Source organism: Panthera onca, chromosome A1 (assembly GCF_046562875.1).
Source record: "Panthera onca isolate mPanOnc1 chromosome A1, mPanOnc1 haplotype 2, whole genome shotgun sequence".
Classification (NCBI taxonomy): Eukaryota; Metazoa; Chordata; class Mammalia; order Carnivora; family Felidae; genus Panthera; species Panthera onca.
In genome coordinates, this window is record NC_138339.1 from 30,946,169 (window position 1) to 30,970,379 (window position 24,211).

At 47.3% G+C, this 24,211-nt stretch overlaps 1 protein-coding gene across 4 annotated transcripts in view; it reads left to right on the top strand.

Moving 5' to 3' along the window:
- The window catches only part of EGFLAM (EGF like, fibronectin type III and laminin G domains), a 185,776-nt gene that overhangs the window by 155,149 nt on the left and 6,416 nt on the right, over positions 1 to 24,211 (top strand). The window contains exons 17-22 of one of the 4 annotated variants that reach the window (XM_078445081.2): positions 1,413 to 1,529; positions 4,027 to 4,207; positions 10,286 to 10,309; positions 13,270 to 13,348; positions 17,041 to 17,184; positions 23,381 to 23,464. In XM_078445081.2, the coding sequence (XP_078301207.2) occupies positions 1,413 to 1,529; positions 4,027 to 4,207; positions 10,286 to 10,309; positions 13,270 to 13,348; positions 17,041 to 17,184; positions 23,381 to 23,464 (629 nt within the window). Of the gene's footprint in view, positions 1 to 1,412; positions 1,530 to 4,026; positions 4,208 to 10,285; positions 10,310 to 11,557; positions 11,639 to 13,022; positions 13,152 to 13,269; positions 13,349 to 17,040; positions 17,185 to 23,380; positions 23,465 to 24,211 lie in introns of those variants that run through there. The other 3 variants (XM_078445082.2, XM_078445083.2, XM_060637640.3) reach the window with 3 other exon arrangements.

Below are 24,211 nucleotides of genomic sequence, written 5' to 3' on the forward strand. Positions count from 1 at the left end.
TTGATGCTTTTTGGGTAGAGGGTGTTTCTAAGCATGCAGTATCTGGCCCCTCCTTGCCTCTGCCCTTATACCTACTATATTCCTCTCAAGCACTGACTTTGACCGATTTCTATAATTCTGACTCTTCCTTTACTACCTCCCAGACTATCTGTGTCTAGGGTAGGATATGTGCACTCCCTCCTCAAGTGCATCCAGAGTCCCCTGAGCAGCCCTTGCTGAGCTAATCCCACCTGCCCATTTATGTGTCTGGATTCTGCCTCTGAGGGCAGAAACCAGGTCTTCCTTATTTACTGTTGTTTGTCTAGCATTTAGTGCCTGGGACACAGTAGATGCCCAGTAATATTTGTTAAATTAATGACTAAATGCTGCTACTATTTATATTTCCTTTTACCATAAATCAAAGGAAATAATGATTTATGTTAGAGTCTCAAATTTCCATTTATCTCTATTTGTTGTCTTAGGACATTTTCACATTTTGCTTCCAGCTCATGTGTGAAAGAGTTTAGACATTAAATATTATACACAGCTTGTTGTCTAGCCCACCCGTTAGAGTTTAAGCTGTTGAAATGACCGGTAACAGGGCAAGGCTTTGGGGGTTGACCTGGGTAGTTTTCTGAGAATTTGGAAAAGAGAAGAATTTCTCTACCCTTTGTAGTTGATAGCAAGGAATGCCTCCCACCCACTGTGCCTTCCTTTTCTCTTGGCCTCAAGAGGTTTTATCTTTACCACTGCCGAATATAACAATAGCTGGTCAGACTGGAATGCTGATTAATCATCCAACTCTGGGCAAAGTGCTAAATCAGTGGGCTCTCTGCCTCCAAGAGAGGCTAGGCTGGGCTCAAGCGGGTCACAAACAGCTCCAGAAGATCAGCTACAATAAGGGCTTATTTCTTACTTTTATTACATGTCCATCAACGTTCAGTTGCAGCTCTAATCTGACACCCTGGCTGAAGGAACAGGGAGAGAGGGAGAGGGCACTGTGAGTCACCTTCTGGCTCTGAAACCTTCTGCCTGGAAGTGATTCATTTCCCTTCTGTTCATGCTTTATTGGCTGAAGCAGGTTACCTGGCCCCACTCAAGAGCAACAGGTTGAAGGTCATCTCCCTGCAGGGAGAAGGGGCGCTTCTGGAGAAGCGCTGAATACTGGCGGACAGTAATGCGGCCCACCACATTCACTGTGACGTGTCTAAGTGGTAGATATGATGGCTGCCATTTTATAGATGATGAAACTGAGTCCCAGAGAGGTTAATACATTTCCAAACATACAAACAGGCAGTAAGGTAGCAAATGCAAAACAACGTGAAAGTCCAGCCGGCCTGTTGCAGTGGGTCCTCAAGGTGTCTCTACCGTTTGGCAGACCTTAACTACCTTTTCTGAAGCTATACCGTGTTTTGGTTTTCATCTGTTGGCAGGGAGGCTTCACACAGATTAAGTGCAACACGGACATTTTTATTGGTGGAGTCCCTAATTATGATGATGTGAAGAAGAACTCGGGCGTCCTCAAGCCCTTTAGTGGGAGCATCCAGAAGGTACAGGCTTCGCTTTTGCATGTTTATTGTGTGACCTTGACTACAGACAATGGAATTAAGAACCGTGATCAGTGGAATCTGCAGGATCCAAAAAAGAAGCTTGGAGGAAGTTTTCACGTTTTAAGGTTTTCTTTTTTAATGCTAGCAGCATAGCTTTCCAACCCCATTTTCTTATAACGTCTGCTCCTGGGCCCCCGTCCAGCAGACATTCCACGAAAGCAACTCAATGAAGATGAGTCTTTACAATACATCCACCGAAGGATCCAGGCATTGCTGGGGGAGGCAGCGGGCATCAGGTAGCTGCAGACAGGCTTCTACCAAAGGGAAGGAAGCCAGTGGAGTCTCAGAGCAACTCTTGGCTCTGTGCTTCTCTCTGAGGTGCCTTTGAAGTTCCTGCTCAAGTCAAGAGCCAACTCTCATCCCACCTCCACCCCCATTCCTACCCCTGCAATTAAGCAGTTGCAGCTCATCAATCATGTAACCACGCTCTTAAGAGCAGAGATTAAGGAGTCCTTCCATAGAAGGTTCGGGGGGGGGGGGGGGTGGAATCATGCAGCCAGTGAAAGATACAGGACATTGACCCCACACATATTTGTCTGTTATTCCTTCTCTTGGGGCTGCCCATGACCTCTCCAGTTTCAATAATATGTTTTGTCTGTAACAGAGGTGCAGGCTGACTCACCAAACCAGATTTCCAGGACCATCAAACATTAGGGAAAAAAAGCATTTGAAGAAAAAGCATATTCAATTGCTGGATGTTAGCTTCGTCCTGTTTTCCTTTAGCAACCAGTGGTGGAATGTGGGCCATTGATCCTTTCTAGACTCGGGGTGAAACATGAGAGAGGCTAAAATGAAGGCAGGACAGTGAAAGAAAGCCCTACTGTGATTTGCACATCTGGGCACTAGGAAGGGCCCCGTGGGGCTCTGTTCCCCTCCTCTTGTATCCCAGTGTGGAGCACAGAAAAGGGGTCCAGTCAATATTTGCTGACTCTGAGGTGTTTCCCTTTGTTGCTGAACTGTGATGCCAGCGACACCTCATCTCAGCCCATTGTCCCCCGTCAGTGGGTTTGGCCATGTTTCATCATGCGTTTGAAATTCTCACTGAGAAATCAAGCTGAGATGCTAAGAGGCCTCACCGCCTCCCTCCCGGCCCTTGTCAGGCTTTGCCCCCGCCTCCTTCACGTGGCACACACAACCCTTTCCTCCCCACGTCCCGGAAAGGCCACCCGCCCCTCCCAGTGGCTGAGTCACTGGCTGTGCCACGTCCTGAAGGGGATGGTAGCCTCTTGGCCTGTCTCAAGGACGTATGACTGAGTTTCACAGACTTTCCCTTGAAGCACGAAAAGGGGAAGATTGTACAAGGATTCTGGCTACTCTCTTGCAGCTTGTAAGATTCAAGACTGGGAAAAAGTGTTCTCCTAACTCTCCTGACACCCTCCAAGGACTAGGCAGGCCTATGGAACCATGGATTAGTGGCAGGAAGGACCATGGCTAACCTCTTAGGACCCCCTGCAGGGTGGGGGTCTTTCTGAGAGGTGTTCTGTCTCCTGGTTCTGCAAAGCCTGCCTGACACCAAAACACCCAACAGCTCAAGGTAAACACACTCTCCAAGTGGAGGGCTGAAAACGTTGGGTCCCCCAGACGTTATTTGGGGCTGGGAAACCCAGTGACCTCTCCTTATAATTCATCATTTTCACTAGACCCCCATTGCAGGGAAAAGGGAGTGAAGGCAATGGAGCCCTCTTGTCCCAGGGAATTTGCACAGCAATGACAAGAATGTGATCTGAGTGTCACTTTTTTTTTTTTTTTTAAATAGTGGGGAAGGGGATGTGGGGAAGGGAATTCAAGAGTGTCAGGGAGAGAGGATAGCAGGAAGGGATGGGACAATCTGGGAGACCCCACTGATGGAGCTGTAGATGACACGAGACCATCAGCCAGAAGAACACAGCAGTACAGGGAGAAGCTTCCCCCAGCCCCATTGCCACTAGAAGGCGTCAGTTCCCCTTTGATTTCTGCCTGCATGATACTTCGTTCTGTATTCTTCCCTACTTGGCTTTATAGCAGCACCTCTCAACCTTGGCTGCATTTTAGAATCACCTGGGAAGCTTTTAAAAGTTACTGTTGACTGGATCCTGCCCTCAGAGCTTCTGATTCCATTGATCTGGGTGAGACCTGGGGCATTAGTGTATTTCTTAAAGTCCCCCAGGCGATTCTAACAGGCAGCCAGGTTGAGAACCTTAATTTTGTATTTATTGAGACTTCTTTACGACCTCCCGGAATCTTCCAGGACCAGAGGACGCTTTACACTCTGCAGATTCTCCCAAGGGCCACAGAGCATCACTTCAGTGCCTGCATCACTTACTGGGCGGTAAAAACAGGAACCAGACACTTTCTCTTTTATGAAAGCTCCCCCATCACATGTAGCTGAGGTTAACAGGCTGAGGGGAGCTTTAGCAGACTGCAAAGATGTTTTCTGTGTTTACATTTTCTCCCGAAGATCATCCTGAACGACCGAACCATCCACGTGAAGCACGACTTCACGCGGGGCGTGAACGTGGAGAACGCAGCCCACCCCTGCGTGGGGGCCCCCTGCACGCACGGGGGCAGCTGCCGGCCCAGGAAGGACAGCTATGAGTGTGACTGCCCCCTGGGCTTCGAGGGGCTCCACTGCCAGAAAGGTACACGGGGCGGGGCTCAGGCGCTGCACGGGGAGCAGAGGGGACCGACTTTTCCAGAAGGATCTGGCAACCCCGGGACAGCCGTGCCAGTGGTTTTTATCATTGATTTCAGTAACGTATTCAATAGCATATGAGATGGTTAATTGTTACATTAAACAAGAATTGAAATGCTGAAATGCCTCTGTAACAGTAGGTAAATGGCTCCTTTCCTGAGAATCCCCTCAGGGTCTAGCCACCAAAAGGTTACATCATAGTGTAGGGGGGTTCCCAGGACCCCTGCACCTGAGCCATGCCTGTCCTCATAGGTGGAGACTTTATAGGCTGGTAACTATTTTGACCCCTTCCTGTGAACGCCATAAAGTGTTCTAGGGGCGCCTGGGTGGCTCAGTCGGTTGAGCTTCCCGCTTCGGCTCAGGTCATTATCTGACGGTTTGTGAGTTCGAGCCCCGTGTCGGGCTCGGTGCTGACAGCTCAGAGCCTGGAGCCTGCTTCCGATTCTGTGTCTCCCTCTCTTTCTGCTCCTCCCCCTCTCGTGCTCTCTCTCTCTCTCTCTCTCTCTCAAAAATAAATAAACATTAAAAAAAAGTTAAAAAAAAAAGTGTTCTGTATGTGGCTGAGAAATCGCGCCAAATACAGAAATGTATAAATTCTAAATAGGTTGCTTCAAACTACAAGTACAAATAACCTTCTGTAAAGTGCTGTTTTTCATGCTATTTCCTCTGTGCCTCAGTTTCTCATCTGTAAAACGGGAATAACCAGGCAGTAGTGTCTAACACAGTAGTGTCCTCTTTAGTCCACATGAGACGATGCATATTGCTGAGACAATGCCTGGTAAGTACTCAACCAGGACTAGCCATGTTGTTACTGGGGAGAAAAATAAAATGCACTACAGGTGCAGTGAGCTACTCGGCTCCCTACCTTCCGTTGTCTGAAAGCTAGAGCAAGTCACAGGTGGTGAGTCCTGCTGGACTGAGATTTTCACATCTGCCCTAGGGAGGCAGAGGCCACGGATCTGGTGTCTAGAAGAGGCCTGCCAGCATATGGTTATCATGTTCGGCCATATGGATCTTCTTGTTTCCAACATCAGTATGGCCTCACCTGTCCGGGAACTAATAAAAAAAGGTAGACAGGCCAAAGGAAATAAGGCAGGGGGCAGCCTAAGTGAAGGGATGTGCTCTCTCTCTTTCCTGTTTATTTCCAGGTTCCCGATCTTTTTTTTTTTTTTTTTTTTTTTAAATTTTTTTTTTCAACGTTTTTTATTTATTTTTGGGACAGAGAGAGACAGAGCATGAACGGGGGAGGGGCAGAGAGAGAGGGAGACACAGAATCGGAAACAGGCTCCAGGCTCCGAGCCATCAGCCCAGAGCCTGACGCGGGGCTCGAACCCACAGACCGCGAGATCGTGACCTGGCTGAAGTCGGACGCTTAACCGACTGCGCCACCCAGGCGCCCCCCAGGTTCCCGATCTTTATCGGAATTATGGCTTAGGGGAAGACTGTTAAGTTACAGGTAGATATTGCGGTATATGGAATGCTAGGAGAAGTTGTTTTGCAACAGTCTTGGGAAATATGAATGCTAATTTGCTGGCTGGAAGCCTGAGTAGTATTATATTTAAATGAATTCTGAAAACTGCCTGGCAAATTATATGAAATATATTTATTAACATAGCTCACCCTAGCGGTGAACCTCCAAAGAAGAGTAATTGATCCATTTCTGAAAGATCCTGATTATAATTCTAACAAGCAAATCGTTGTTTAGCTAATAGTGGGTACTTGCAGAGATTTAGTTCGAGAGTAGCCCATTCATTCAGAAAATTGAGTTTGGATTTTACACATTAGTGTTTGAATTTCCTGGGTCTCCAATTTTACCACAGGCAATTCAGGTTTGCTCCTGCCTTAAATGCTAACATTAATGGTCAATATATAAAGTCCAGGCTTAAATGAACATGCAGCTTTGAGAACGAAAGGAAGAAGGACGGGATAATTTGTGATCTTGTTAACCCTCCTTTCCCGCTGTAGAATATCAGCCATGACAGGTGCAAAGCGCTCACATTTATAGCTTCATAACTGTAGGTTCTGGTTCAGTGAGAAACACATCTCACCGGAATGAGGAGTCAGATCTCCATGCAGGGCCTGGGCCTCCTGGCAAGATCCAAGGGAATGGACAGCAGCCGGGGGAACCTGAGGGGACCTTTAGGCCTCTTTTTCTGCAATGTGCTAGGCTAGAGTCAAAAGTAAAACCCAGGCTGACTATGAGCTCCCCTTGTGTTATCTCAGTACTTTTTTTTATGCTTTGAAATAAAGATAATGCTCCTGGCAGAATGGCAGCTGTTGCCAACCCTAGGAAGATTTACACATGGGGAGCATGGCCTGCATCATGTCTTCTCCCATCATGTGGCTTGAGAGGATTAATGCGCCTGGGCACAGGTTAGGGCTGTTAAGGACAATTTTTTTCCAGGCCCCAGCAGGCACCCAGTGGTATGCAGTTGCCATACAGACTCGTTGGGGTGAGCATCTAGTCCTGAGTAAGGATGGGAAAGAGAGGGGAGAGAGATAGGCAGCTACACTCTTCCGTAGAGATGCATAAGAACATTCTAAAAGTTGGGTGGATTCTTAGTCGGGGAGACCAAGAATACTTAGAAGCCATCCTTGGTTGTCAGGATGAATCCTGACAAGTAGACAGGAGACAGTCTTGTCAAATCCAGCAAGGTGATCCCTAGCTTCATAAGTTAAAAGTTTGAATTTTTCCCCCCTCCCTGATAATGTTTCAAAAGCAAAAACCTATTCATAGTATCCCCTCCAGAAGTTAAACCGGTCCTTTTACATTGAGCGACATAGTGCAGACGTCACCAGCATCTGACCTCATTCAATCCGTACCACCTCCTTCAGGAATTTCGTTTTGGGGATCCTCGTGAGTCTAGTTTTCTCCAACCCGGTCAGGGAGTTTGGGCAGGCAGGCGGTTTCCACGAGGGCCCTCGCTGGGAGATGGACACTCGTCCTCACCACTTGGTGGCACAGGAGGACTGGAGCCAGAAACTCACACGAATCCTGGAGTGGTGCTAGACACTCAGACCATCGCTATGGTTTGGGGACCTCCCCCTTTGTTCTTGCAAGGCTGAGCCCAGACGGAAGTAGGGATCAGGCTCCCGCTGAGCTCCTCGCTGCTCCCAGGGCACAGCAGGCTCCCTGCAGCGCCAGGAGCTACAGAAACCTGAGCCTCTCTAGCCCAACGTGGGGAACCCACCAGGACAGGAGAAGCCAGAAGTTCTTCCCCCCCCCCCCCCCAAATAATTTATATTTTATTTTATTAAAATTTTTTAAATATATATATTTTTGTCAAGTTAGCTAACATACAGAGTATACAGTGTGCTCTTGATTTTGGAGGTAGATTCCCATGATTCATCGCTCATAGACAACACCCAGTGCTCATCCGAACAAGTGCCCTCCTCAATGCCCATCACCCATTTTCCCCTCTCTCTACCCCCGCCCCCAACCCTCAGTTTTTTCTCTGTATTTAAGAGCCTCTTATGGTTTGGCTCCCTCTCCATTTATAAGGTTTTTTTTTTTTTCTTCCCTTCCCCCATGGTCTTATGTTAAGTTTCTCAAATTCCACATATGGGTGAGAACACATGATATCTGTCTTTCTCTGACTTATTTCACTTAGCATAATACCCTCCAGTTCTATCCACGTTGCTGCAAATGGCAAGATTTCATTCTTTTTCATTGCCCGGTAGTATTCCATTGTATATATGTACCAGAAGTTCTAACCCCCAGCCTGCTTCTAACTTCAGGTGCCTACAAAAACCATAAGGCCTGACTTTGGTGATTCTCTCGCCTTCCATTTGGGGGCTCTCACTCTTAGATGCCTCCTGCCACCTCAAACTTAGGCACCCCATATAGCACCCCAATACTGAGACCCCCTTCTCATTTCACCAGAGGGGCATCACCAAGTCCTCCCTCCTCATATAACATATGCCCCATCCTAAGGGATTTCTGTTCTCTCTACTCTCATCCAAATTTACCCATCTTGTGTGCAGTCCCTCAGAGTTCCTGTATCTAAATAAGTGACCAGCAAGTTAAAGCAGAGTTTCACAAGGCTCGTGTAAAAAATTAGGTTCTAAGAAATATTAATGACTGCTTTGAGCACACACACACACACACACACACAGGCAGACACACAATCACATACACAAAATGGCAGTGGGGTTCTGTGGTCAAATAAGCTTGGGTAATCCTGAGCAACCACAATTAAACAGCTCTCTCTTCTGCGGGACTTCTCAGGGCCTTGGCGATGATCCAAGTGTCTACGACAAGGGTACAGGATGCAGCTTCTTCCTCCTGGGCTTCTCCCAGCCAAGGGCACACAGGCCACCTGGGAAAGAACTCAGCCCTGGTCCTCCCTTCCCTTCCCTGCATTGCTGAGAAGCTTGGGCTCAGATCGTGCAGGACCCTGCAGGCCACTAGATGGGGGTGTTCCTCTGTAGCACGTGGGCTGTACCCCACTCACAACTGACAGCCAAACCGGTTTGGTCACATATTTGTCAGGGAAGCGCAGTCCTAAAAGATCGGTTCTTGCCTCATCATTACAGATACACCACAAATGCAACATTTTGAACATTTTATATTGTATTTAGCAAATGGACAGCGTATTGCTGGGTCTGATTTAGATGATTTTGTTATTTATTTATTTGGTCCCAGTGTATGAAAAAACAGCCTCAGTAAATATAGGCCATAATATATGAAAACTCAGTATATAGAACCACAGATTAAAAAATACATTAATTATGCATAATACAGGGAAGTTTTTCCCCTTGGGATGCTGTATCATTAAACAATGGAAACATGTGGGAGTGGTCGGCCTAGATGTTGCTCTTGAGATCCCTGACAGCTGGTCATAAAGAAAAAGGTATTCTGTTGTTCACTCTGTGCCTACAGAGTAGGCGTCATGTAACCAAGAATTCTGTACCAAGTAGAACTTTCCAGCAAGGGATGGAGCTGCCCTGTGGATGAGGGAGTTGCCACCATAGGGATGGTGTTGGGAAAGTCAGATCACCCCCCCCCCCCCCCCCCCCCCCCCCCCCCCCCCCGCCCAGGTCCTTCCTCTGCTGTGGTCCTGTGAGAGAGCCAGCACTCCCGTCAAACTATTTAGAGTCTTTTGGGAATTTCAGGTCCCTCAAGTGGAAAATTCGCTTTGCCTGGCTTGGATGCTGCTATTCATTGGGGTATTTTTTTGTGTGTCAGCAGATGGCACAAGCTTCTGGGTATAAATGGGAAGACGTGACAAAAATACTTGTCGACTAGTGTAGTTGCCGCAGAAAAAAAGACCATGTAGAAAAAAATTAGATTAGGATAAAATATCGTCGTGTTTACAATATTTAAATAAACCACAAGGGCCAGAAAGGGCCAAGATGGTCATTTCTGGCTCTAATGTTTTAGTATGGAATTAATATTTATCCATATGTACTGCCTACAGTGAGTACATTTTCTCCATTTTGTACTCAGTCATGTCATTTCTGGAGCATCCCCCTGACGTTTGTTAATCACAAAATAAGCAGGGTTCTTGGATCTTCCAAAGGGGAGGTGAAGGTGGGAATTGGGGTGGTATTTTTCCACTACAGAGAGAAAAGAGGCAGCTCTTTTCGTCTTTTCCTCTTTCACATGTAGTCTAGAGGCAAGAAAAGTAATAATCATGGACAAGGTAAGTGACTCTTTAGCAAAGAATTACTTCTGCAGGTTTAGAATAAATGGGGATTGTTGGTTGAAGGTCAGGGGAGCCTCAGAAGTGTCAGACAACTTACATCTCTTCTTTGCCCACCGCCACCCCCATCCCCACTGTTCAGTGAAGACTTAGTTAGGGAGGTGAGTCTGTGACTTGGTGTAATCCTGCTGAGAAAGATCCCAGTGGTCCCTTTGGGATTCTTACTCACATTCCCCTAAGAGGGTGAGCTGGGCCCTCTGCAGGGATCTATGAGGGAAACAAGGCTGGTTTTCGGGGATCTGCAACCAAGAGAATTGGGGTTTTATATTGACTGTGGAATTCTGACTTTCCCTATTCTGTTCCATGCTGGCACCTGGCAGAGTGTGGGAACTACTGCCTCAATAGTAAGTACAGTACGTTCCACGAGACACTGGGAAAGCACCCTGGGTTCGTGCCTGGGAGAGTTCTGGCCAGGCCACGGGCACAGCACGGGCCGACCACATGCAGAGGGTATCCGGGGAAATGGTGTGGGCCTCGGACACTACCAGGGTAGTGGGAATCCTCCCTCTAAAACCACCAGCCCTGAGAATGCGCTGGTCTCCCAGCTTGTCTCAGGAGGAGCCTGAGCCCCAGAGCCAGGGGGCTTAGCAGGCAGCCGGACTGGGCTCACACGGACCCCTTTGAGGCTCTCCGTGTGCAGAGCTGGTGACATGTGACAAGAACATCCTGACCATTTCAAGGAGTCCAGGGGAACGATGGCTCTTGGCCACAGGCCCATGTCCGTGGCCAGTAACAGCAGGGATGGGCCCTGCCTGTGCCTCTCTCCCTGGGGGTGAGCCAAGCCCAGTAGGGGAGCCTTGGCTATGTTTAGCTCTGGGAACGAGGACTCATCGGCTTGGATAGCCTCTCCTTTTTCCTTCTGGGAACTCGTATCCTGATAGTAGGGGCCCGCATCCTAGCTGCAAGCCCCCTTTCACCTCATCCACTGTTGCCCTCTCATTTCTGCCTCTGTTCTTCTGGGTCCTTCTCTCTCTGCCTGGCTTTCCTGCCCTGATTTTCTTTCCCCACCTGAAGGCTGCCTGTCCACCTGCTCTCCTTTCTTTTCACACCATCTCCCTTCCTTCCTTATCGTTTTCTTTTCGAACCTTTCCCTTCTCTTTCCTTCTTCCCATTTGTTTTTCTACTCAACTTGTGCTGTTTTGCACCCCAGTCTTTTTTCCTCTATTTCCCCTCCTTTCCTTCCCCTCTTTCTCCTACCCACTTTAACCAGAAGGGAGAGAGGCTGGTGGTGCGACCAGAATTTTAAGCTACAATAGCCCCCCGCTTATCTGTGGGGGAAACGTTCCAAGACCCCCAGTGGATGCCTGAAACCACGGACAGTACAGAATCCTATATATTCTATGTTTTTTCCTGTAAGGACTTACCTACGATAAAGTTTAATGTCTACATTAGGCACAGTAAGAGGTTAACAACAATAACTAATAATAAAATAGAACGTACATGTAACAACACATGTAATAAGAGTTACGTGACTGTGGTCTCGCCCTCAAAATATCTTATGGGACTGTCCCCACCCTGTGATGCTATGAAATGATAAAATGCCTGTGTGACGAGATGAGTGAGGTAGAAGGCATCACGCTCCTACTGACTTCCTGAGGGTTGTCGGGAGGATGATGTCCCTCTGCACCGCGGCCGACCACAAGCGACTCAAAGTGTGGATGGCAAAGCCACGAGTAAGTGGGGGCTACTGCATAAGAGCCTTTCTGGGTTCTAATAGGCCCTCTCAGCTGGCTGCCCCCTGTCCAGGGCTGTGCTGCACCAGAGAGCAATAGACCAATTTCTTCATAGTTCCCTCAGAAACGATCTTAAACGTTTCACTTCTCTTCCTTTGGTTTTCTTGTTTCCTCCCTTCCTTCCTTCTCTCCCTCCTTCCTTTTTTTTTTTTTTTTTTGTATTTTTTATGAAAAGATTTTGGGAACTTGCCAACAGAGGACCTTCTATTAGGGCTCAATGTCATCGGGTTTGAGCGTTTGCTGTTGTCTCTCTCTCTCTCTCTCTCCATGTTTAAGAAGTTATGCTTCAACTCTCCTACTGTTCATAGTATCAGATAGTTACACACTTCCTCTCCTGGGTGTAGAGTCAGCTCAGTGTCTCCTTTGTGTCAACTGCGTATTTTTGTGAAACTAGAACTCGTTTTATAAGCTGCCTTAGGGGCGCTTGGGTGGGTCAGTTGGTTGAGCATCTGACCTCAGCTCAGGTCATGATCTCACGGTTCATGGGTTCGAGCCCCACGTTGGGATCTGTGCTGACAGCTCAGGGCCTGGAGCCTCCTTCGGATTCTGTGCCTCCCTCTCTCTCCACCCTCCCCTGCTCATTCTCTGTCTCTGTCTCTCTCTCACTCTCACAAAAGTAAACATTGCAAAAAATTAAATAAAAAAGTAAGCTGGATTTTTGTCTCTCATTTCATACACATTTCTTTGAAAATGAGATTCATTCCATGTTAATTTCCTTAAACTGTCATTTCTAAAGAGGAAAAGATATTGCTAACTGTGTGGAAACAGGTGATTCCTAAGGAAAACAAAGTGATGAGAAATTAGAAAGAAGGAAATGTACTTCTAAAATACTGGAAAGTTTTTGCTGAGTGGGCTGAGGGCCAGAATTAGGGAGAACCCATTGGCTTATGGTCTTTTGCTGTCTTAGCTGTGTGATCTTGGGCAAATCCTTGATGATTCTGTGCGTCATTTTCCTCTTCTGTAAAATGGGAATAACCAACCCTCCTTCATACTCCCTGCTACTTCATGGGATTGTAGTGAAGATCCTATGAAATGTAACACTGGGAGGTGATTTGTTAAAAAAAAAAAAAAAAAAGAGTCATAAACCTTATCCTGCCCACCTCACCAATCTCTTGAGGTCATGGCTGAAGGAGTCCTGGGGCAGATTGGCTTCAAACAATGCAGTCCTGGTGGGCTTTGTTCGGAGGATGTTTTCTCTGCCTCCCTTGGAGAGCATCTAGGGTTATCCCCAGCTGTTCCCCACATGGCCCCAGACCTGCTCGTTGGATTCCAAGAATAATTGGGCACAGTTCAAGTTTCAACATATTGCAAGGACTTCTCAGTAGTGCTGAGGCCAATAGCAGTGACAGCCAGCCCCAGGGAGGCAACCACAGGGAGACACCAACTCCCAGCCACGACAGGCAGTTCTGAACCTGGCCAAGTGCATGTGCAGCCAAGAGGAAGGGGCTGACAGGTTGTTAAATGTCCCGTTTCCAGGAGCTGGCTTCCTTTGTATTTTCCTGCCATGTGGTTGAGGGCTGGGGTCAAGGGAGCCATATACCATGTAACATCCATTTTCTGTTCTGTCTCAGCGATCACAGAAGCCATCGAGATTCCACAGTTTATCGGCCGCAGTTACCTGATCTATGACAATCCAGACATCCTCAAGAGGTAAGAAGTTACAGCAGGCACCATTCTCATCTCTGTGGGGGTAGATTTCTGAGTCTTTCCCAGACTTTTCCTTATCTTACTTGCCGGAAGATAACTCTCAATGAAGTCCTTTTTGCCGTGGCCTCGGGGTGGGGGGGGGGGGTGGGGAGCACACACACCATAAACATAGAAACCAGAACAAAACAAACAAAAAACAAACTAAACTTGAAAAATGCTGCCCTTCAAACAACCCCATTACAAACAGCGCAAACCCTTTCTGGTCAAAGGGCCTGGAGAGAGGAACTACCCAGCTCCAGGATTTGCGATACTCGGGCTTTGAGAAGCAAGAAGGTTATGAGTATGAGTCCCCGGGAGGGGCAGTTTGCTTCACGTTGTCCTGTGGCCACAGTCTGCGGTTCTTCCCGGAACTATTAGCCCAAGCACCCCAGTGTTCCCACGGCCAGCTAGTCTTCAAATGCAGGTGCCGCTTTGTATCTTCCTTAGCAAAGGTCCTCTGTCCTCTGCAGGCTCTGGCCCACTCAGGGAGCAGCTTCTCAGCTCTCATGTGGGTACAAGGAGAATCCCACGTCCTAGCCATGGCTTTCAATCCCTGGCGGCCCACGTCCTAGCCGTGGCTTTCAATCCCTGGCGGCAGGAGCTCCGGCACTGCTCTGCAGTCCAATTCTCCTGGTTTGGAGCATGTTTACAGGACAAGGGAAAGGCTGGCCCAGGCCAAGTCTTCGCCCTTGTGAGACGCATCTTTGGTGCTTTTGGTTTGCCCTTCTCTCCTTTTTCCGCCTCTGGTTCTTTGTAGTTTATAGGGTGCCACCCCCCCAACCCTGCCACCAACACCATCATTCTAGAATTTTTCTTCATCTTCAGGTTGACTGCATCTTAACAGACTAAGGCAAAGCTTTAAGCCAAAGGCACCCAGTTCTTAGGGTGGAGTCTGGGGGCTTCTAAGGGACAGAAGTAGTAACGAGACCTTTTCTTGTGGCATTGGATGTCCCTGGTAACTCAGAACACACACCAGGCAGGCATTGCTTCATTTCTTTAATTCCAGGTTGTATTTATCTAGGTTGTCTTTGCATGGGGCCTTAGGAAATATGGATTCCCAGCCGAGAGAGAGCTTCTTCCTTCTTCAGCACTTTCTCCCCCCAAAACGGAAGGGCATTCAGTCCCCAGAAAACAAGGCAGTGTGAAGAGGGCCCAAGTCTTGAGCACCCTGGTGCTTAGTAAGAGGCACCGGGTGGTTTGGGGGAGTAGAGGGGTTTGGTGAGAGGAGGAGGTGCAGGGCCCCAAACCAAAGCAATTGCGTGTACACGCATGTATATGCGATGTGTGTGAAGCTGCAAGTGGAAGTCAAGATCAGGGTCTTTCAGTCGGATGCCTTTGACTGCAAATAACAGAAGACTCAGCTCAAAATGTCTGAAAGATGAAGGGCATTTATCACATCACATAACAAGCGGTCCAGACTTAGAGTGGTTCCGGGGTTGGTTAAGTCAGCGATTCAACTGTATCATCAAAGAGTAAGTCTCTTCCATCTTCCTGCCCTGTTATCCTCAACAAGTTCCCCAATGGCCCGCCCTTCATGGTTATAAGACAGCTGTCCATAAGATGCTCGTAAGATGGCTATAAATCAGGGCAATAGCCAGTGGAAGTAAACATTTTTTTTTATGTGCCTTTTTTGTTTTTATTGTTTAATGTTTATTATTGAGAGAGAGAGACAGAGCTCAAGTAGGGGAGGGGCGGAGAGAGAGGGAGACACAGAATCCGAAGCAGGCTCCAGGCTCTGAGCTGTCAGCACAGAGCCCAACGTGGGCCTCGAACTCATGAACCATGAGATCATGACCTGAGCCGAAGTCGGATGCTTCACCAGCTGAGCCACCCAGGCGCCCCAACATCTGACTCTTTTTGAAAGGAAAAGAATCTCTCCTAGAATCCTCCTGATAAATTTCCTCTATCTCATTGGACAATATTGGTCACATGGCCACCCCTAAACCAATCACTGCAAGAGAAATGGAGCCATTAATGATCAGCTTATACTAATCAATGTATCCAGAGCAAGTAAAAGAAGTAAGGAACTTGGAATAAAAGATGGAAAAAAGCAGATCTCTAGTGAGTAGGTCAGGGCTGGATTCTCTGCACCCGGCCTGGTGGCAAAGTCACCATTATGGACCCTGCTTCTCACTGCTTCACTCTAATGCGCTGTATGGGGACAGTAAACTTGATCTCTTTCTATGTAGGTCAGGCTCTTGGAAAACCTAGACCAAAGTCCCCTCCCCTGTTCGCTGCAGATAATCCCTGAGCGAAGATGGTTCGACTGAATGATTTTTCAACTTTACAGTGGTGCAAAAGTAATGTGCATTCAGGAGAAACTATACTTTGAATTTTGAGTTTTTATCTTCTCCCAGGCTACGATGTGTGATACGATCCTCTCTCATAGTGCGGGGCAGTGGCCGCAGCTCCCATTCAGCCATGCCGTCAGGAGGGTGAACCACAGAAGCACTTGCAACCATTTTGTTTCCATACAACTATTCTGTTTCTCACTTTCAGTATGGTATTCAGTAAGTTACACGAGACACTCAACACTTTACGTTAAGGTTTGTTTTGGATGATTCTGCTCTCCTGTGGGCTAATGTAAGTGCTCTGAGCACGTTTAAGGTACGCTATGATGTTTGGTAGGTTAGGTGTATTAAATGCATTTTTGACTTAGGGCATTTTCAATTTATGTTGGGTTTATCAGGGTATAACCCCATAGTAAGTTGAGGAAGATCTGCACTAACATATACTCTACAGCTCCTGACCAGGTACGTGAGACAGAAGGATGGCACGAGCGATAAGAAAATAGAAAAAGAGACTTTCCCAGTAGTGCCATATTAGGAGCAATGCTAAATTATGTTTACTTTTATCTCACTTTGATGTAAGGACCTCATGCTTGCTCTTCTCCTTTTATTAGATAAAACCGTGGTCACTTTAGTGAGACTAGATTTCTGAACTGGTCTATTCCCAAGAATTGATAAGAACACATAAGCATGTGATTATATGCCCAGCCATGGCTGTGGGGGCAGGGAGCTGACCTGCCTGAGCATCCCTCCATTCCTCTCAGCTTCCTCTTCCTCCCCACCCTGCTGCTGCCCCAATAGCTCTCAAGATCATTATCCAATCAAGCCACCTTCTTCGACTGGCACTCTGCCCCGTCTGGCACTCTGCCTCCTGTTCTGCCCTAAAGGACAGTCCCTGCCAGAGCAAGCCATCGATGGCCATGATCATAGCCCAGAGGGCTGCTGACTTGAACCCCTTGGCAATTAAGAAACTCACTCTCTGTTGGGGAATAAGGAGCGCTTTTCCAAGGCCCCACGAAGGTGGGACAAGAAAGAGGAAAGACCTAGGTGTGTATAGGGGGTGGTGCATCTTTGATGCTGGCATTGGCCAGACTCTGGCTACTCTGTGAGTCATCAAGTACTCCCTCGTGGAGTTTCACCACATGTGGCGAGGGGACACTGCTGCAGAATGAGAAGTCCAGCATTTTAGACCCATACTGTGACTCGTGGCGGTGATGCCATTTTTAATTTCCTGGTAGTAAGTATCGGGAAGGCCAGATGACCCTCATTCCTGGCTTCTTGGGGCTGGTGGCCAAAACTGGGATTATGCAGAATGGATGTCGATGGACACTGGTTGGTTTGTTGCAATTATTTGTCTTTTTCCCCCAGGGTATCAGGATCAAGAACAAATGCATTCATGAGGTTTAAGACAACTGCCAAAGATGGCCTGTTGTTGTGGAGGGGAGACAGCCCCATGAGACCCAACAGTGACTTCATTTCCTTGGGCCTTCGAGATGGAGCCCTGGTGTTCAGGTAACCCCCTCACCAGCTGTCTGCAGCATCACCTTGCGATTTTTCTCAGTGCTGATCATGCCAAACAGAGTCATGCCAAAGTAAGCCAGCACACATTTTGCTGGAATTGACTGTTGCCTGAAGCGCCAGGCTTATTTGACGCTCCTGGTGTTTCGATGTTTCATCCATCTTCTAGAGCAGTAGTCAGCAGATTATAGCCTGAGGACCAAATGTAGCCCCCCACCCAATTTTGTAAATGAAGTTTTGTTGGAATTCTGCCATACTCGTTCATTTATATATTATCTGACTGCTTTCGTGCTACACTGGCACACTTGAGTAGTTTCAGTGGGGACTGTATCGCAAAGCCTAAAATATTTATTATCTGGCCCTTTACGGAAAGTTTTTTGACCCCTGTTCTAGTATGTTGCAGCCATATGCTCCCCACTTGGAAATTAGGAAGTCGTAGAGAGAGGACTTTGATAGCGCCAAGCATGGATATGACTCTTCAGCTCAAGCTAGCTCAGACGGATGCAGCCATCGAAGGTCGCGAGACCTGGATGTAAATTATGACTCTGTTCCCTATTAGCTGTGCAGCCTTTGGAAGGAGAATGCCTGCTTTCCAATCTCCCATGGCAAAGAAGAGCAAAGCACAGATTCATACGTCAGTAGGTCGACCCAACATTTGGCTTTCTGTAAATGCTTCTTGGGTGATACTGATAAGGCAGTCCCAGAAGTTCTTACCTCTTTTGAGTGACTTTAGACTATTCTCAAACTTGTCAAATGGATGGTTGTGAGGTGGCAAAAGGGTTTCCTAGACCACTGCTCCCCGCCACACTGGGCGGGAGCTGGGTTTCTCCAGGCAGGCACTGGCTTGTGTGATATGAAAAAGCTTCTGTAGAGATTTTGATGCTACATCCTCACTCGAGCTTAGAAATAACTTGTCCAGGTTCACCTGGGTGGCTCCGTGTGTTGAGTGTCCGACTCTTGATTTCAGCTCAGGTCGTGATCCCGGAGTCGGGGATCAAGCCCCGTGTCAGGCTCTTTGCTAAGCATGGAACCTGCTTAAGATTCTCTCTCTCCCTCTGCCCCTCTCCCCCAAGCGTGGTCTCTGGGAACTTGTTAGAAATGCAGATTCTCAGCCCTGCCCCCGACTTACTGAACCAGAAAAACTCTAGGGGGGTGCCCAGCATTCTGTTTTAACGGTTTCCCCAAGTGACTCTGTGTCTGCTAATGTTTGAAACCCCTGCGTGTCTCTAGATCGTCTGTCTGCTCCACGGGGGTAGGAATTTATCTGGCTTTCCCTTTTTTAATTCCTCCTCTGGTGACTAGCACAAATTCACGACATGATAGGGCATCAGTTGGAATTAAAACAAAGATGACTGACCTGTGGAGAAGGGGAAGATTTAATTCTGAGGCTTTTGTGGATCATGCACTGGGATTACTGATAGCCAGAGTAGAATAACCGTTAAGTCTTTTTCAGTTTGAACAAAAGGCATCTTGAGAGGAAATGTCACTTGCCCAACATCACGCTTGCCCCCAGACAGCAGAGCACGCTAAGCCATGCAGTCCTGTGATTGCCGGGTTCTAGTGAGAGCGCGTGTGGTTGGAAGCTAGAGGCTGGCCGGTGGGAGCAGTTCTCACCGGCTGGTTCCCCTTCCCCCGCTTGGCCCCGAGGTCAAAGGCAGAGCTCTTCACACCCCACTTTCAGGCTGGCTGCCGCGAAGCCATTTTCTTGTGGTTTTCCTGTGGTTAACCTCACCAAGGCCTCAAGTGCTTGATTGTGCCCAGAAAAGGGAACTGAAACAGTAGCTGGGCCGTGGGTGGGAGGCCCCACTTCCCCCTAAACCGCCAGCTAAAACCCATCCACTCAGCCCAGTCATGGGAGCTCTGCCCAGGGCCCTCCCGGCACAGCTCTCCCTCTGGCTCCCACAGCCGGCCACCCCCACTTCCCACACCCTCAGAGACCCTTCTGACAACTCCACGGCATCCCAGCCATTTTTGTTAGGCTACCACTTCTTCCTCGGGATTCTGAAAATGGGCCCAGTGTTTTTCACTTAAGCCTTGGAGTTCTAGCTGTGTCCTGTGTAAGGGATCGCCCACCTCACCCCCACCAAGGCACACATCTGCGCCCGCCCCTGGGCCTGGGGCCACAGCCTTGTTGCCTCTGCTGCTTTTCCTTCCTCTGGGCAGTTCCTTCCCACATCCATTCACCCAGCACCTACTGCGTAGGAAGTTCGGCTGCGGGAGGCTGAGCAGAGAGAGGAATTAGAGTTCAGGCCAGTGGGTTGAAAATGTCAATGTACAGAGTCAGCAGGGAGCCGCTCTCGGAGGTCGACTCCTGGGACCATCCCCAGAGATTCTGCTGGACCAGGTCCTAGTGGGTGCCGTCAGGAACCACGCCCTAAGAAACAGCGTCTGAAATGATCAAAAGCGTGGCCTTCTCAGTCAGGTTTGCACCATTCCCATGGCCGTGTGACCTCTCGCAGGTCACCTGACCTCTGTGAAAGGAAACAGTTGTGAGCATTGAAGGAGTTAATTCACAGAATGCAGGGCCTGGCATATCTAGCAGTTAGTGGTAATGGTTATTAAAATCGTGATCTTTGAGCAAATGTTTTCTGTGTTTCCGTGTGCAAGATTAAGTGGAAGAAAGGGAATCCAAGTGTGTGGATACTGGCTGTTTTGTTTCATGACGCTTTATGGTTGGATATGGGGCATAAAACCCAGTGAACAGGTTTGTGACAATCGCTTGATTGACCGTCTTTCCCACTGTTTCCGTGTGACCTTGATAACATTTTCAGGCAAGAGAGAAAAAGGAAGAGATGTGCCATTAGCAAAGTGCCCTGTGCTACAGTTCGAAGGGAACGTGACTAAGCAGGGGTGTCGCCACATGGAGGCAGCCGAGTGGTTTCCAAAAGGCCTCACCTGGTGGCTCGTCGAGCCAGCCCCCCGCTTGGTGCTCAGCCCCATAGCTTCTCGTGCACAGCAAGTTAAGTAGGTAAATTTGGACTAAAATAAGCGATTCATGCTAACCAGATTAACAAGGCATTGATAGAGAAGCCAGACATACATTCATTTGTTCATTCATTCTATATTTCCACCTTTAAAAAAAAAAAAAAAACACACCTGAGGTATAATTTACATAAAGTACACAAATGTTAGGTATACAGCTTGATGAATCTGGTGCATTTAAAAAAAATTTTTTTAATGTGTATTTATTTTTGAGGGGGGGGGGAGGGGCAGAGAGAGACGGAGACACAGAATCCGAAGCAGGCGCCAGGCTCCGAGCTGTCAGCACAAAGCCCGACGTGGGGCTCAAACCCAAGAACTGCTGGGAGATCATGACCTGAGCTGAAGTCTGACGCTTAAAACCGGGTGAACCACCCAGGTGCCCCTGATTTTGGTAAATTTTTAAACATGTAGATGCCTGTGTAACCACCCCCAGAACAAGATAGAGAACATTTCCCTCACCCAGGGAAGCTCCCTCATGCCCTCTCCCAATACAGGTAACCACTGTTCTTGGTCTTTATCATTGCAAAAAGCAGATATTCCAGAGTGACAGGGTGTCTGGAGAGGCAAGAGGTTATTTGGAGGGTGAGATAGAGTGGTGGTGGGTATTGGAGAGTCAGGTCGTGGAGATGCCAACCGAGCGGCCCCTCCAACCTCCACCCCACAATGAGGGCTGGATTCCTGTCTGCCAGGTTCACTGTTGACTCCCTTGAGCACTTTCGGGCTCTTTGCATGAACAGGAGCCTTATCAACTGAAAGGTTTCCACTCACTGGATCACAATCTCGTTCCAGTCTAGCGTCCCTGAGATTTTACCCAAGTCACCCTGATTCAGAAACTTGGTGTTCCTGGCCTTTTTAGTTACATATTGACAGACTGTGGGTTTACTGTCACACATGACTACTCTTCCAGGAGAGGCCTGATGAGTTTAACTCTTGGTGGCAACTTTCTCCTTATTACTGGTTCCTGCAGATGTATTGTCAACCCTGAATATGAGCTGCACTAAAGACCTCATATATTTGGGGTAATGGGGTTATTTGGATCTTACTGTGTGCTGTGCTCTTTGTATATAATATTCCCTGCAGTCCTTCAGGGAAGATATTACTCCCTTTTCAAGATGAGGAAACAGGCTTAGAGAGATCAGGCAAATGGCCAACGTCCCAGAGCTAGTCATTGACAACGCTGGGAATCAAGGCCGGCTAGTCCGATCCAAGAGCTGATGCTCTTTCTGTTACCCTGTGCTACCTTTCCTAAAAGCCACACTAGTAATTCAGCTCAGTTGCTGCCAAGCAGCTCTTGGCCCTGCTTCGTATTCGTTCGTTTCTTCAAAAAGTATTTGGCCACTAAATAATGAAATCTGACAATTCCACCTGCAGGCTGCTTCATACAAGGGGACACAGGATGTGGGAAAATTCATTAGAAAGCAGTAAACTTTTCAGGATCAGAGTGACAACTGTGTCTCCTGGTTCGTCAAGTCACCCAGGTTCTGTGCTTGGTTCAGTGTCTATGGGCTGTGTGACTCCGTTGAGCTGCCATTATTACAGAAAGGACCGATAGTGCTTTCCCTGGGAAAGCCAAGTGCTTTCTGTTCTTGCTGTCTTCTCAGAGCGAGTGCATGCAGGAGCTCAGTAACTAATCCAGGTTTCCTTTCAACATTCCTAATTCTTGGCCAGTCAAGTAATGGAGAGATATGTCCTCTTCTAAGATGAAGAGAGAGGTGTCCTGGTGGAACACATTTTCTTCGAAGAGCATGATTACATAGGCTTTATTACATTATCAAGGGGAGGTCTATGCAGTTGGCCCAGTGCCCAGCCTGGAGTGGTCACTCACCAAATATTTGTTGAATCGAATTAAATTAGAATTATTGAATGAACACTGGACTAAGAGGGATATTTCTCTCCCGTAAACAACATGTGCACGTCTTCTAATACCCCCGGGGTAGGAGGGCATCTGGAAACTGCACTAGAAAATACAAAGCTACTGAGTAGACCTGATGTCAGAATAAAATGGGGAGGGAGGAGCAGATAGGAGACCAAGTTAAGTCCTATACGTTAGTTTGGGGATTTTCAGGTAAGTTCCCCTCATCTCTTTGGGGCTCAGCCTACTCCGCAACGTCCTGTTTTGTTTTGTTTTTCAAAAGGCGAAAACACGTGTGTTAGTTTCTGAGAGCTGCCATGACTGTTACCACAAATTGGGTGACGTAAAACAATAGAAATTAATTCTCTCTCCATTCTGGAAGATAGAAGTCCAACACACAGGTGTTGGTAGGGTCGGTTCCTTCTAGAGCCCCTGAGGGAGAATGTTCTATTCCTTTCTCCCACGTAGCAGTGGTTGCTGGCAATTCTTGGTGTTTCTTGGTTTATAGATGCATCATTTCAGTCTCTGCCTCCATATTCGTGTGGCATTTTCCCATGCATGTCTCTGTCTCTTTGTCCAAAAATTCCCTTTTTATAAGGACATATTGGATTTAGAGCTGCCTATTCCAGTATGACTTCATCATAAACTTAGATTACATCTGCAAAGACCCTATGTCCAAGTAGGGTCACATTCTGAGGTTCTGGGTGAACCTTAATTTTCAGGAGACATCATTTAACCTAGTAGCACACATTACAAATGATAAAACCCTTCTTGTTCCCGATACTATGGTACTGACGCTTCTGTACATGGGGCCCAAACAAACAAACACCTTGAGGACGTTATGCTAAATGAAATAAGCCATTCACAAAGTGATAACCACTGTATGATTCTACTTATATGAGGTACCAAGAATAGTCAAAGTCACAGACACAGAAAGTAGAGTGGTGTTTTTGCCAGGGGCTGGGGAAAGGGTGGATCGCATGTTGTAGCTTATGGGGCGCAGAGTTGCAGTTTTGCAAGATAAAAAGAGCTTTGGTCATTGCTTGCACAACAATGTGAACATACTTAACACTACTAAACTGTCTCTAAACCCTTAAAAATGGTTAAAATGGTAAGTTTTATGTTATGTGTATTTTACTACAACTAAGATTTAAAGAAAACTTTTTTTTTTTTTTTTAATCATTCATGGCCTAGCCTGGAAACCTAATGCTTTTTATAACATTGTTTTGTTTCGTGTTAAGAAAACTGCATTCTGAGTCCCAAAGAATGTTCGAGATGAGAATTGTTTGTGCACGCTTGGCTGCCTGTAGTATAGTACTTCATTCTGTCTGTCTTGTTCTTCCCCCACGCTGTCAGCTATAACCTGGGCAGTGGTGTGGCATCCATCATGGTTAATGGCTCCTTCAATGATGGTCGGTGGCACCGAGTCAAGGCTGTTAGGTGAGTACCTACCAAAAGGTGAGACAGAGGTCGATGTGCTATCCCAGTCCCTTTAGCCCCAGTGTCCTGTTCCCCAACCTTGCCTGGCATCCTACTACTTCTGACCTGGGTCTTTCGGGGCATTTTGTTACTGACTTCCACCTTACTTTTCCCAAACACTGGCAGACTAGGGAGGCTGAACTCCCAAATCTTCACTCGACAGTGACTTTCTGGAGAAAGAACTCTTTGAGGGCTAAAGTGGAAGGGGGCCTTGCTATCTAGTGAGAGCTATAGCTCTAGTGGGATAAGATTTCCGGGCATGTGGACTTTAAGAAATGCTTCAACTCTCATTGTGTAGGCAATCGCCTACTTTTCCTTTTTTTTTTTTTTTTTTTGACATTACAGAGCCTTAGAATCTGTGTGTAACCTGCCCCAGTTACATATTTCCCCTCTCACAGAGGTCACTACCTTGACTTCTGATTAACTTTGGGTAAATCATTCCTTTAAAATGAGTTTTACTACCTGTGTCCATATTCTTAACAGTATATTCTGAGAAACCAAATAGCACCAGGCTTAAACTTAGCTCTATAAAAAAGTGGCACTCTTACTCTTAAATATAGACAACAAACAGAGGGTTGCTGGAGGGTTGTGGGAAGAGGGATGGGCTAAATGGGTAAGGGGCATTAAGGAACCTACTTCTGAAATCATTGTTGCACTATATGCTGACTAACTTGGATGTAAATGAAAAAAATGAGTTAATTAATTAAT